The sequence below is a fragment of the Oncorhynchus gorbuscha genome, linkage group LG03 (assembly GCF_021184085.1).
Source record: "Oncorhynchus gorbuscha isolate QuinsamMale2020 ecotype Even-year linkage group LG03, OgorEven_v1.0, whole genome shotgun sequence".
Taxonomy (NCBI): Eukaryota; Metazoa; Chordata; class Actinopteri; order Salmoniformes; family Salmonidae; genus Oncorhynchus; species Oncorhynchus gorbuscha.
The window spans coordinates 44,845,612-44,860,421 of record NC_060175.1 but is presented as its reverse complement, the minus strand read 5'-3'; the positions used below and the strand labels follow the sequence as shown (position 1 = coordinate 44,860,421).

At 46.8% G+C, this 14,810-nt stretch overlaps 1 protein-coding gene across 5 annotated transcripts in view; it reads left to right on the top strand.

The window, feature by feature from the left end:
- The window catches only part of LOC124031422 (prickle-like protein 2), a 112,640-nt gene extending 97,830 nt beyond the window's left edge, over positions 1 to 14,810 (top strand). For 4 of the 5 annotated variants that reach the window (XM_046342644.1, XM_046342642.1, XM_046342645.1 and 1 more), the window contains 7 exons: positions 502 to 685; positions 4,206 to 4,319; positions 4,486 to 4,623; positions 6,611 to 6,814; positions 10,877 to 11,063; positions 12,181 to 13,029; positions 13,276 to 14,810. In XM_046342644.1, the coding sequence (XP_046198600.1) occupies positions 545 to 685; positions 4,206 to 4,319; positions 4,486 to 4,623; positions 6,611 to 6,814; positions 10,877 to 11,063; positions 12,181 to 13,029; positions 13,276 to 14,198 (2,556 nt within the window). In that variant the 5' untranslated portion in view covers positions 502 to 544 and the 3' untranslated portion in view covers positions 14,199 to 14,810. Of the gene's footprint in view, positions 1 to 501; positions 686 to 1,994; positions 2,150 to 4,205; positions 4,320 to 4,485; positions 4,624 to 6,610; positions 6,815 to 10,876; positions 11,064 to 12,180; positions 13,030 to 13,275 lie in introns of those variants that run through there. The other variant, XM_046342646.1, reaches the window with a different exon arrangement.

Below are 14,810 nucleotides of genomic sequence, written 5' to 3'. Positions count from 1 at the left end.
TAAAGACAGGGGGAGAAATGTGTATTTACAGTACTGCTTTCCATCACTGTCAGTAGCTCGGCGAATCATTTCCTTAACCGGTTTGTCATTATGTCCTCACTCGCGTTACCTAGAGAATTGTGGGAGCTAGAATGTCTCTGAGATCCTTCTTGTTCGGTGAGACGCGCGGCAGGAAGCCTTGACATTTGAACCCTGGCTCTTGAACTATTGTGGAGTTTACATTTCATGTGCTTCGTTGCTTTGCAATAGAAAACCCTCAAAACAAAGATAGACATTGGAAGAGTTCTGAACTCGACCCACGTTTTGCCGTAGGTACAAGACATATGTCCTGGTTAAACAGTGTTTAATATCACTATTCACTTTGACATGTGTCCACTCTAAGCTTTGCCTATGGATGGATAACTGTTGATCACTTTTATCTTCCCTGAAGAAAGATCTGTGTCGACTGTAAGCTTTTCTAACTCGTTGCTGCCCTCTGCTCTCTGTCCCCGTGTCCTGTAGGAAGATCTGTGTCCATTGTAAGTGCAGGCTTGAGGAGCATGTGATGACGGCCGTGCCTCTAGAGATGGAGAAGACCGTCACTAAGCTGATGTATGACTTCCAGAGGAACTCCACCTCAGACGACGACTCAGGCTGCGCGCTGGAGGAGTATGCCTGGGTGCCCCCGGGGCTCAAACCTGAACAGGTATGAAAGATGGACACGCACACCGGGGAGTAGGGTTTGATTTCCCTCTGTGTTGGATCAAAGATTTCTTCACCGGCTTATGTTGCGTGTTTTGGTGTTCAAGTAAGACTATTTGGTTTACAAGGATTACGTGACGTCGGGTTTTGAATTAATATCTAATTCCTTCTGCTTGCAAACTGTTTACTCGTGGTTTCAGGAGCCCGTTGTTGACTTTGCTAGGCTGGGATATGCAGAAACACATGACATGGCCTGTGAGCATCCAAGAAACCATCTTCACAAGGCCCTTGTGTACCGATGGTGTGCGTGTGTGGGAGTTTATTTTATTTTATTAGACAATGAAACCTTTATACATATGAGTTTCATTTTCTTGATGAACTGTTAGCAAGCCTTATTGCCTGTGCAATGGGGTGGTCAATACACTGTTAACTCATCCCCCATTTCAGTCGCGCAAGGCTGAGCACAGCCATTTTTCATCCCCAAGGGCCACGTGACCTCCAGTCAATTAAGCTCCACTTTAAAAGCAGCAGAACACCGGCCTGCCAAACTGGAGACTGGAGAGGATAGACTGACTGATGGCTTTCCAAAGCAGTAGGGCAGTGAGACTGGGAATGTTCCCGTTAAAAGAGAGGCTTTGCATTGAGGAAATAAGCTTTAGTTTGTAGGATTTACTGCTGGTTGCATACTTATTTACATTGGATTTCCACCTATACAGTAAAGCTCTTCCAAACCTGACGTACAAGTCAGTCAAGTCAGTCAAGTCATAGAAATGTGTTTTTTGACCCTGCGCGGTGGGGGGAGGATACCCATTGAGGTACTTTTCAACGCCCTGCCCAGCCACAGAGGGAGATGGTGAATACCACCAGTTAATCTGTAGAATCTGAGCTCCATCCAGGTGTAGGTTTCTCCTCAGGGACACAGTCCCACTGCTCCATCAGGAGGAGCCTGCTATTCAGTCTCAACTGGTGTCAAGTCACCATTCTGTAACTACATATTTTAGCAGTCCACAAAGACTGGGAATAACTAAACATGATTTCCCCTTGCTCTGTAATGAATGTCTGAATTCGTGCAGTAACAAAATTGTATTAGCAATGTGAAACAGATTTTCAGCTGTATTCCAGCCACAATAATCATGCGTTTGTTATCTCTGAAACCAGGTATCAGAGTTTATTGGTTTTTAATTCAAAGGGAACTGAGTTTCCTGAACATTGCTTTTACTCATTTTTAATAGGACTGCCATTATTGACTGTTCTGGTCTCAGGAAGGCCCAGCCAATATGCACTCTCTCTCTCTCTCTCTCTCTCGATGTCAGAGGTAATAAAATGTCAGGAAGTTGCCAGGATACGGGAAGCTGAGACCAAATATGTTACTAAAGAAGCCATTACAGATGTCTCTGCTGTTGAAGAGGCAGATCACGGAGTGTCACGAGATGGGGAATAATCTGCTTTTGTCATCCAAGAGGATCTGGTACAAATCTTAAAGCTTTTATTATTTCATGCTTTTGTAGATGTAAAGATAACCTTTACACTTACATTGAAGGAAATGTCAGTCTGTTACTATTTATTGTACTTTGGAATGGCAGTCCTCTCTTCTTGCCCATGTGTGGCAGGCTGTTGCCATGGTGTTTTTGTTAGTGTGATATGTCCAATAAACACTCACTGTTGCTTGTTATAGTGTGTCAGGATTGGTCTTTGGTTGTGTCCTAGACGCTGTCGGTCTCTCCCGTGAACGGAGATGAAAAACAGCTGTGGGGGAGGTTGGTTTCTAACATAAACCCTGCTATTAGATTTATCCTTTAAAAGCTGTATATTATCTGTATAATTAGAGAGAAGATTCAATCTGAGGCCATTTACACTGAACAAAAATATACATGCAAGCTGTAAAGTGTTTCATGAACTGAAATAAAAGATCCCAGAAATGTTCCATATGTACAAAAAGCTTATTTCTCTCTGATTTTGTGCACTAATTTGTTTACATCCTTGTTAGTGAGACATTTCTCCTTTCCCAATTTCTCCTTTACTATCCACCTGACAGATGTGGCATATCAAGAAGCTGAGTAAACCGCATGATCATTACACAGGTGCACCTTGTGTTGGGGACAATAAAAATGTGTAGTTTTGTCACAAAACACAATGTCACGGATGTCTAAAGTTTTTAGGGGGGGTGAAGGAATGTCTTCTAGAGCTTTTGCTAGAGAATGGAATGTTAATTTCTCAACTATAAGCTGCCTATAACATCGTTTTAGAGAATTTGGCTCTACTTCCAACCGACCTCACAACTGCAGACCACGTGTATCAACGCCAGCCCAGGACCTCCACCTCCAGCTATTTCACCTGTGGGATCATCTGGGAACAGCTACCCGGAGAGCTGATGAATCTCTGGGTTTGCAAAACTGAAGAATATCTGCACAAACTGTCAGAAACCGTCTCATGGAAGCTCATCTGTGTGCTCGTCATCCTCAGCAGGGTCTTGACCAATTTCCATCAACTTCGCACAGCCATCGAAGAGTAGTGGGACATCATTCCACAGGTCATAATCAACAGCCTGATCAACTCTATGCGAAGGAGATCTGTCATGCTGCTTAAGGCAAATGGTGGTCACACCAGATACTAATGAATTTATTTAAATTGACTGATTTACTTCTATGGACTGTAACTCAGTAAAATCTTTGAAATTGTTGCATGTTGCCTTTTTATATTTTTGTTCAGTGTAGTTTCTATGGCCCTAATTATGATTATTATTATTCCAATCTGCTCATCCTTACTGGCTCTGGGGGGTGTGAGAGCGTTTCTCAGTACACCTCGTGTCATAGAACATGTTGCAGAGTGTTTTGTTTTAAGTTTGGATGTCAGAGGCTTTCGATATCTATATATTTGTTGTTATTTTGTTGCAGTGAATAAATGCAGAAGGCGTTTTCATTATTCATTATCCATATAGTTTTGGTGCCAGGCCCTTGGTACCGCACCCAAGGACAAAGCTGACAGGTTCCAGTCCAAATATCCATTCATTAGATAGATGGGCCATTAAAATTGGCTACCTGTGGCCCTGTGGTCAGCACATATTAATTGCCTCTCCTGTACTTCTGGCGCCCTAATCTCTTCGTCCCTCTCTCTCTTTCCGTCTTCTGGCGCTCGATGCTCCTGAAATCGCGGCCATTGATGAACACTGGCCCCGATTTTCAGCTTTCCCCCCCTGTGTAACTCTGAAAGACTGTGAAAGACTAATAGATTTCACCACCAGGAGTTTCAAGTGGTAGTAACCATCTTTTTTGGTTACTAAATGATTCCATATGTGTTATTTCATAGAGTTGATGTCTTCATTATTATTCTACAGTGTAGAAAATAATAAAAAAATTAAGAAAACCCCTTGAATGAGTAGGTGTGTCCAAACTTTTGACATTTTCCTCCAATACTCATATAGCCTATAGGGTTCCAATAAATGTTCATTTGCCACTTATGGGCCAATCTCTGTACCATGTCACTAGTGGTAGTGGCCTGACCAGCCCTGGTTTCTCTCCCTTTAGGTTCATCACTACTACAGCTCCCTGCCCGAGGACAAGGTTCCCTATGTGAACAGCCCAGGAGAGAAGCACCGCATCAAACAACTCCTCCATCAGCTGCCCCCACACGACAATGAGGTAAGACCCTTATCCCTCCTCCCGTCTGCCTCCCGGGCACACAGATATTGGGAAGGGGGCATTTGTCACCGTGACATCTTAACTCACTAGTGTCTCTAACTCTGGATCATTTGTCTTTGTCTCTGCAGCCCTTTATTACATGTTGAATAATCTGTGTGTTTTCCAGGTTCGTTACTGTAACACTTTGGACGATGAAGAGAAGAGGGAGCTCAAACTCTTCAGTAACCAACGGAAACGGGAGAATCTGGGCCGCGGCAATGTGAGACCATTTCCCGTGACGATGACTGGAGCGATCTGTGAGCAGGTACGGTAACTCCGGTGGGAGGGTAGGACAGACACATCGTAGAGGTTATACAGGGGTGGCCATAGTTGGATGGATACGATAGAAATACGCGTATAGTCTTCTCTCACACGAAAAAAAAAACACATTACAAAAGTGATCAAAGAAAATACTGTATAGGCAAAGGACTCGCCTTTCTTTTATGGTAGAATCTGACGGTACTCATCGACATTTTTATTGTGATTCACCTCGTGAAGAGCTCAGCTGACATTTTAAAAGAAGCTGATAAAAATGGAGCCTCACATTGAAGTCATGACCCAGCCTCTCAACTGTGGTAGATCTGCCTGTCTGTGTTTTCCCTCATCTCTCCCAGTAGCTTGGCCAGAACAAATGTCACACTGACACACTGATGGCTTATAGGATCCTTGATGCTGTGTTTTTGATCCTAACTCTTCACCTTATGTTATACTGTGCCTTGGAACGTACCTTCCAGATTTGATCTCCTGAAGGTACATCGCAGTCGAGATAAACAAATCTTGATGTTGCTTTAGTCTACACCACATTGTTTTCATTCAGAAAAACACTCAGCCCCTAGTCATTCCCTTACTGTCCTGAGGCAAGTTCTGCAGTGCTCTGTTATGCGTATGCCCGGTTTGTATCCATGTTTTACTCACTGTGTTTCTTGCTAAGCAGACAACCACAGGAATGAGTGTGTAAGGAAGCAGATTGTTCTAAGGGTGTGTATTGATTGAATTCCCTCCCCTGTCTGACCTCTATGCGTAACAGGTCTGTGTGCCAGTTAGATCTCTGATTCTCTTCTCTCCCTTTCTGTCTCTGTCCCACCCCTCTACATGTCCCTCTGTCTCCTTCACACTCTACCCCTCCTTTCTCCCCTCCCTACCATCTCTCAATGTCTCGCCCCCTCATTCCCACTCCCTGTACCTTTCACCTCTTCAAATCTTCCTCTCCCTGCTTCATTTTTCTCTCCTCTATCATCTCTTCTCTCTCCTCTACCATCTCTTCTCTCTCCTCTACCATCTCTTCTCTCTCCTCTACCATCTCTTCTCTCTCCTCTACCATCTCTCCTCTATCATCTCTCCTCTACCATCTCTCCTCTCTCCTCTACCATCTCTCCTCTCTCCTCTACCATCTCTCCTCTACCCTCTCTCTCTCTCCTCTACCCTCTCTCTCTCTCCTCTACCCTCTCTCTCTCTCCTCTACCCCCTCTCTCTCTCCTCTACCATCTCTCCTCTCTCCTCTACCATCTCTCTCTCTCTCCTCTACCCTCTCTCTCTCTCTCTCTCTCTCTCTCTCTCTCTCTCTCTCTCTCTCTCTCTCTCTCTCTCTCTCTCTCTCTCTCTCCTCTACCATCTCTCTCTCTCTCCTCTACTCTCTCCTCTACCATCTCTCTCTCTCTCCTCTACTCTCTCCTCTACCATCTCTCTCTCTCTCCTCTACTCTCTCCTCTACCATCTCTCTCTCTCCTCTACTCTCTTCTCTACCCTCTCTCTCTCCTCTACTCTCTTCTCTACCCTTCTCTCTCCTCTACCCTTTCTCTCTCCTCTACCCTCTCTCTCCTCTACCCTTTCTCTCTCCTCTACACTCTCTCTCTCCTCTACCCTCTCTCTCTCCTCTACCCTCTCTCTCTCTCCTCTCTTCTCTACCCCTCTCTCTCCTCTACCCTCTCTCTCTCCTCTACCCTCTCTCTCTCTCCTCTACCCTCTCCCTCTCTCTCCTCTACCCTCTCTCTCTCTCTCCTACCCTCTCCCTCTCTCTCCTACCCTCTCCCTCTCTCTCCTCTACCCTCTCTCTCCTCTACCCTCTCCCTCTCTCTCCTCTACCATCTCTCTCTCTCTCCTCTACCATCTCTCTCTCTCTCTACCATCTACCATCTCTCTCTCCTCTACCATCTCTCTCTCCTCTACCATCTCTCTCTCCTCTACCCTCTCTCTCTCCTCTACCCTCTCTCTGTCTCCTCTGCTCTCTCGCTCTCTCTCTCTCTCTGTACCAGTGTGGAGGGCAGATAAACGGAGGTGACATTGCAGTGTTTGCGTCGCGGGCGGGCCACGGCGTGTGTTGGCACCCTGGCTGCTTCGTGTGCAGCATGTGTGACGAGCTGCTGGTGGACCTCATCTACTTCTACCAGGAAGGGAAGATCTACTGTGGTCGGCACCACGCAGAGAGACTCAAACCACGCTGCTCTGCCTGCGACGAGGTAGGAGCAGACCCTGCTAAACACAAATCACATTGTATTGGTCACATGCGCTGAATTCAACGGGTGTCGACATAACAGTGAAATGTTTACTTATGAACCCATTCCCAAAAGTGCAGAGTTAAAATGTAAGACAAATATTTTCTAAATAAAAAAAATCAATAGTAACACAATAAAAACAACAACGATGCTCTATGAACTCAGCAAAAAAAGAAACGTCCCTTTTCAGGACCCTGTCTTTAAACATAATTTGTTAAAATCCAAATACCTTCACAGATCTTCTTTGTAAAGGGTTTAAACTCTGTTTCCCATGCTTGTTCAATTAACCATAAACAATTAATGAACATGCACCTGTGGAACGGTCGTTAAGACACTAACAGCTTACAGACAGTAGGCAATTAATGTCACAGTTATGACAACTTCGGACACTAAAGAGGCCTTTCTACTGACTCTGAAAAACACCAAAAGAAAAATGACCAGGGTCCCTGCTTGCCTTATGCCTTAGGCATGCTGCAAGGAGGCATGAGGACTGCAGATGTGGCCAGGGCAATAAATTGCTATATCCAAAACTGTGAGACGCATAAGACATTGCTACAGGATGGACAGCTGATCGTCCTCGCAGTGGCAGACCACGTGTAACAACACCTGCACAGGATCGGCACATCCGAGCATCACACGTATGGGACAGGTACAGGATGGCAACAACAACTGCCCGAGTTACACCAGGAATGCACAATCCCCCCATCAGTGCTCAGGCTGTCCGCAATAGGCTGAGAGATGCTGGACTGAGGGCTTGTAGGCCTGTTGTAAGGCAGGTCCTCACTAGACATCACTGGCAACAACGTCGCCTATGGGCAAAAACCCACCGTCGCTGGACCAGACAGGACTGGCAAAAAGTGCTCTTCACTGACAAGTCGCGGTTTTGTCTCACCATGGGGGATGGTCTGATTTGCATTTATCGTCGAACGACTGAGCGTTACACCGAGATCGGGATCGATTTGGATATGGAGGGTCCGTCATGGTCTGGGGCGGTGTGTCACAGCATCATCGGACTGTGCTTGTTGTCATTGCAGGCAATCTCAATGCTGTGCGTTACAGGGAAGACATTTTCCTCCCTCGTGGTACACTTCCTGCAGGTTCATCCTGACATGACCCTCCAGCATGACAATGCCACCAGCCATACTGCTCGTTTTGTGCGTGATTTCCTGCAAGGCCGGAATGTCAGTGTTCTGCCATGGCCAGCAAAGAGCCCGAATCTCAATCCCATTGAGCATGTCTGGGACCTGTTGGATCGGAGGGTGAGGGCTGGGGCCATGGCCATTACCCCCAGAAATGTCTGGGAACTTGCAGGTGCCTTGGAGGAAGAGTGGGGTAACATCTCACAGCAAGAACTGGCAATTGTGGTGCAGTCCATGAGGAGGAGATGCACTGCAGTACTTAATATCTGGTGTGGCCACCAGCTGCATTGACTGGTACTTTTGATTTTGACCCGCCCCCCTTTGTTCAGGGACACATTATTCAATTTCTGTTAGTCACATGTCTGAAGAACTTGTTTAGTTTATGTCTCAGTTGTTGAATCTTATGTTCATACAAATATTTACATTACATTACATTTAAGTGATTTAGCAGACGCTCTTATCCAGAGCGACTTACAAATTTACACAAGTTTGCTGAAAATAAATGCAGTTGACAGTGAGAGGACGTTTCTTTTTTTTCTGAGTTTACAAGGAGTACCAGTACAGTGTCAATGTGCAGGGGTACAAGGTAGTTGAGGTAATACAGTATGTAGGGGTAAAAGTGACTCTGCAATCAGGATAGAGTGGCAGCAGTGTGTGTGTTGGAGTGTCGGTGTAGTATGTGGGTAGTCTAGTGAGTGTGCATAGAGCCAGTGCAAGGGAGTCAGTGCAAAAAAATGAATAAATAAATTAGGTGGTCAATGTAAACAGTCCTGGTAGAAATTTGATTAACTGTTCAGCCGGCTTATTGCCTGGGAGTAGAAGCTGTTAAGAAGCCTTTTGGTTACAGACTTGGCGCTCCGGTACCGCATGTTGTGCGGTAGCAGAGAGAACAGTCTATGACTTGGGTGGCTGGAGTCTTTGACAATTTTAAGGGCCTTCCTCTGACACCACCTGGTATAGAGGTTCTGGATGGCAGGGAGTTCGGCCCCAGTGATGTACTGGGTTGTAAGCACTACCCTCTGTAGCACCTTACAGCCGGATGCCGAGCAGTTGCCATACCAAACGGTGATGCAGCCTATCAAGATTCTCTTAATGGTGCAGCTGTGTAACTTTTTGAGGATCTGAGGGCCCATGCCAAGTCTTTTCAGCCTCCTGAGGGGGAAGAGGCATTGTCGTGCCCTCTTCACAACTATGTTGGTGTGTTTGGACCATGATAGGTCCTTAGTGATGTGGACACAGAGAAACTTGAAGCTCTCAACCCGCTCCACTACAGCTCGTCGATGTGAATGGAGGCGTGTTCGGTCCTCCGTTTCCTGTAGTCCACAATAAGCGCCTTTTTGTCTTGCCCACGTTGAGGGAGAGGTTGTTGTCCTGGCACCACACTTCCAGGTCTCTGACCTCCCTATAGGCTGTTTCAATGTTGTTGGTGATTGGCTGTCGTCATCTGAAAACTTAATGATGGTGTTGGAGTTGTCCGCGGCCACACAGTCGTGGGTGAACAAAGCATGTGTGTCCATGTATGCTGATGATACAACCATATACGCATCAGCAACTACAGCTAATGAAGTCACTGAAACCCTTAACAAAGAGTTGCAGTCTGTTTTGGAATGGCTGGCCAGTAATAAACTGGTGCTGAACATCTCTAAAACTAAGAGCATTGTATTTGGTACAAATCATTGCCTAAGTGTTAGACCTCAGCTGACTCTGGTAATGAATGGTGTGACTGTTGAACAAGTTGAGGAGACTAAATTACTTGGTGTTACCTTAGATTGTAAACTGTCATGGTCAAAACCTATAGATTCAATATTTGGTAAGAGAAGGTCTTGCTTTTTTGTCATCGCACTCCAAGAAGCAAGTCCTGCAGGCTCTATTTTTTAAAATCTTAATTTGATTATTGTCCAGTCATATGGTCAAGTGCAGCAAGACAAATCTGCAGCTGGCCCAGAACAGAGCCACACGTCTTGGTCTTCATTGTAATCAGAGGGATAATATTAGTGCTATACATGCCAGTCTCTCTTGGCTTAGAGTTGAGGAAAGACTGACTTCTTGGTTTTATAAGAAACGTGTTGGGAATTCCAAATGGATTGCATAGGTAACTTACACACACACTTACCCCACTAGGGGCATTTTCACAGTCCCCAGGTCCAGAACAAATGAAAGGAAACGTACAGTATTCCACAGAGCCATAAGTGTAACTCTCTTCCATCTCATATAGCACAAGTGAACAGAGAACCTGGTTTTTTAAAAATCGAATAAAGCAACACTTGAAGTCTTCACGGCACAACGCCTCTCCCCATGTGACCTACTTGTCGTGTGCATGTACTCACATGTATGTGTAGCTGATAGATGCACACACACACTACATGTTCATGTTTTTAAATGTATGTGAAATGTAAAGTTTTTCGTTATGTGCCGGGCCCCAGCAATCCTCTCTGAGACTCAAACATGTCTAGGCCTTCCCATACTCATCCACACACATGACAGAAGTACAACAAATAGTATGTTGACTACGATAAGGGCAAGTGACACTAACTGCCATGTAAAACAGTAGATGGTTTAAATATAGGCCTCCTCTGTTTTCCTATCTGGTATCTTGAAATACAGTGCTATAACATGGGAATAATTAAACATGGATTTTCAGTAGATCTCCATACACACGATCCCAAAGCGGGGACAGAGTGGATGGTGTAATACAGTAGGACAGTGTCTGTCAGTATGGGGAGGGATAGAGAGAGGGCTACGGTAGCAGACAGCCAGGCCTTTGAGCCTTTGTCCTGTCATTCTCTGTAATAGGGTGAACAGGGCCTCTCATCTCAGAGAAAAGCAGCATGATAAAGGATACCGTCCTCATCCCTCTCTCCTCTCTTCCCTCTCTCTCCGTCTGTAGATCATCTTTGCGGACGAGTGCACGGAGGCGGAGGGCAGGCACTGGCACATGAAGCACTTCTGCTGTTTCGAGTGTGAGACGGTGCTGGGCGGCCAGCGGTACATCATGAAGGAGGGCCGGCCCTACTGCTGCAGCTGTTTCGAGTCCCTCTACGCAGAGTACTGTGACTCCTGCGGGGAGCACATCGGTACGCCGCACATCCACCAGAGCCAACGCAGGGCCCTCGATCCAACAACACGAGCTGTAATCTAGAGGGCTAAAGCACTGGCATATGTCAAGCAAGACAAATAGGACGCAATTTCAGCTGCAAGATTTCAGTAATGTTTAGAAGAACAGAGGAATGACCTGGATTTAGCTTTTGGAGAAACATTTCAGGGAGAAATATGCATGATGCAAAGATGACATGCTTTTAGTAGAATTGAACCGTCTATGATTTAACGCAACACTGGCATGCAGATACCTCACGGCACGGATGCAAGTAGCGTCTTTTAAAACAGACTAGATGAACTCAACAGTGTTTTCACAAAGGGGGAAAAGATCAGTTGATATAGAAGATTCAGTAGATATACCTTTTCACAAGGTCAGTTTCTCTACGTTAACCAAACCAAGCAGGACGACTTGTCACAGGGTAAACCTAGCGCCTTATCACCAGTGGGGCCAGTGCCACCTCTGTGCTTTCCTCTCAGTCCAGAGAGCCGCTTGCTTATCCCTCAACAGGATCCCAGGCTGTGATCTGGCACGGCCCTCAGCAAACAGACATGCAGCTCTGTAATTATTTGTTATACAGGATACAGAAAGTATTTGAGTAATACTGATTATAAATTGAAACCATCAGAAACCATTTGAAACCAGATGGCAGCCATTAGCCGAGGACTGTTCTCCCTGGCAACTGCAAACATACTTCAAATGCAATGCATGTTACATAATGAGTTTAACCCTAAACTATGTTGTAAAAGTGTTGTAGCCCCAGGGCCTTTCTTCACTCAGGTTTACTTAGAACTTCCAACTCATTTCCTATTAAAATGGAGTTGGAACATTCTCCAGTTTATGGACGATATCTATATCTTTTGATAAGGGAGTTCTGCCTCTAGAGTATTTAGCTGATGTTTTGTATTTGATTGGCCTTAATTTGCCTTGCTGCTTATAGCACTTTATCTTTCACATTCCGCACCTACAGTATTTCCACAATGATTAGTGGTTCTCTGTTGCAGGCATTGGCTCATTACAGAGCAAAAGAGTAAAGATTATTGGGTCCTTTCCATTAACATTTTGGCCTATAAGTGTTTTTCCCCTCTGTCCCTCAGGCATTGACCAGGGCCAGATGACATATGACGGGCAGCACTGGCACGCCACAGAGGGCTGTTTCTGCTGTGCCCGCTGTAAGAGCTCCCTCCTAGGTCGCCCCTTCCTGCCCAAACATGGACAGATCTTCTGCTCGCGCTCCTGCAGCCTGGGGGAGGAGCCTAACGGGTCAGACTCCTCAGACTCCGCCTTCCAGAGCGCACGCTCCACTCGAGAGTCCCGCCGCAGCTCCAAGGCTGGAAAGAACGGGGGTCAGGCAGGGAGGTGTTCGGGTGAGGTGGACCCTCTCTCCTTACAGATGGACCTGCTGAGTCTGTCTAGCCAGACGCCCAGTTTGACCCGCGAGCCGCCCGCATGGAAGAGCCAGGGACAGGGGCGTGACACGTACCCCTACGAGGGCCGATCAAACCCCACAGCAACACCCACCCCACTCCATCTGCTCAGCCAATGCAACGTCAGGACTGCATATAACTCCACCTCCCCCGGGCAGGGCAACCAACCAAACCACAGGTCCAAGGAGACGGGTGTCACCAAGAGGCCACCCATCTCAGCCCTGAAAGGCCGCTCTATGAATGAGAACTGGTTCCATCAGAGTTCAGAGGACTACTATCCCCCCAAACTGAAACCCCAGCAAAGCTTTGACGTACCCCACGGCTTGTCCTACCACAACGGCTTCTCTGACAAGCGCTCGGTCAGTCTGCATGTGTTCCAGAAGGACAGGGAGGTGGGGCCTCCCCAGATGGGGCGCAGCAGGAACCCCATCAGCGCACTTAGCTTCACGGAGCAGCTCACTCCCCTAGAGCAGACACCCAGGGGTTCCATGGAGTCACTAGCCCTGTCCAACGCTACAGGTAGCTCTTCCAGATTCACCATGGAGGGAAGATTAATTCATGTGATTGTATTTGAAGCAATATATTTAACTGCTTAGGACATTTATTTCTCACAGAATACTGCAACCGATCCAAAGCTAATTACATACTGTATGCCTTTCTCATAATTACGTCAATGGTTATGAGATTTATTGACGTAATAATGATAACAATGAGGATAACTGATGAAGTTAACCACTGACTAACCCGCCTGTTGTTTCTCTGAAGGAACGTCAGCAGACGGAGGAGGGAAGCGCCAGGAGCACCTGTCTCGTTTCTCCATGCCAGACCTGAGCAAAGACTCTGGCATGAACGTGTCAGAGAAGAGCAACATGGGCACCCTCAACTCCTCGGTCCAGTTCCACAGCTCTGACTCCATGCACAGCCTCACCTCAGGCCAGCCCTACATGGAGCTGGAGCCCCCAGTGCATGTGCAGTATCCTCTGCAGTACTGTGAGCCCCCAGGCCTGGGGATGGGTATGAGCCACCTGCCAGCCGGCTTCACCTACCAGGAGGAGGACAGGGTCAGCCTGGTGAGCAGCGCCAACGCTGCCCGCCTCCCGCCCATCAGCGAGCGCACGCGGAGACGAGGAGAGGGCCCGGGCATGGCTGCCCCTGAAGACACCCCTCAGCGCCGGAGACACAATCACCACCGCTCCCGTCGCTCCAGACGCTCCCGATCGGAGAACGCCCTGCACCTGGCCGCTGAGCGCAGGGAGAGGCCCCAGCTGAGAGTCAGAGAGGACTATGACCAGTTTCCCCCTCCGCGGGGCACTAGGGACACATTTGGGAGTGCAGGGGGGAGGTGCAGGGGGCCGGAGCCATTCAGGCAGTGCCCTCGCACCACCTCTGACCTCACCCTGCAGAAGCCCAGTGCCCACCGCCGTCTCGCCGGGCCCTACTCCTGGGACGACTACGAGGATGAGGACGAGTGGTGCTCCACCTGCTCTTCATCGTCTGAGTCGGAGGACGAGGGTTACTTCCTGGGAGAGCCCATTCCTAGGCCCGTGCAGCTGAGGTACCTGAGCAGCCAAGAGCTCCTCCACAAGTACAGCTCCACGGGGGTGGGCGGTCCGCACCAAATGAGCGGCAGAGGGGGACAGCTGCACACCCGCAAACGCCGGAAAAGCAAGAACTGCATAATCTCTTAAAATTCACACCATGGAAAGAGTCAAGAGAAAGTGCCCTCCCTCCCCCAGTATACACTAACATAGTTCATCTGTTCAGAAAAGAGAAACAGACTTCTCAAGTTGATGAGTATTGTGAGGTTGACAGTGTTTTGATATGCAGTTGGGTAAACGGTTAACAGCACAAATGTGTTGCATGTTTATCCATTTAATGTTTCAGAACAAGTTATCCTGATTATTGGTTATATTTCTCTGACTCTCACACTGCACTCTGCTTGTCTGTCACCATATTTATCAAAGCCAAAGTGCACTCGTAATAATAATGTCATTTCCATGCAGCAACAGTAAGGTACAGACAATTCAGTAAGGTCCAGCTTTTTCATGCAATGTGATTTAGGTATATACCAGTGTACTCAAGTTTATAGGCTGTACTGTATATACGTAAATGAATGAATAAATTCACTAAATTAAGGAAGCAATGTAAATACTATGTAAATGAAGTCCCACATATTTTTATATTTTGTATGGATAGAATCATTGATGTATTGAATATCTATAATGTAGGACTAGAAAATGCATGCCCGTAATTTGTTGATGTGGTCCTGCATTGGAATAAAATAGTATTTCAGACAGAGA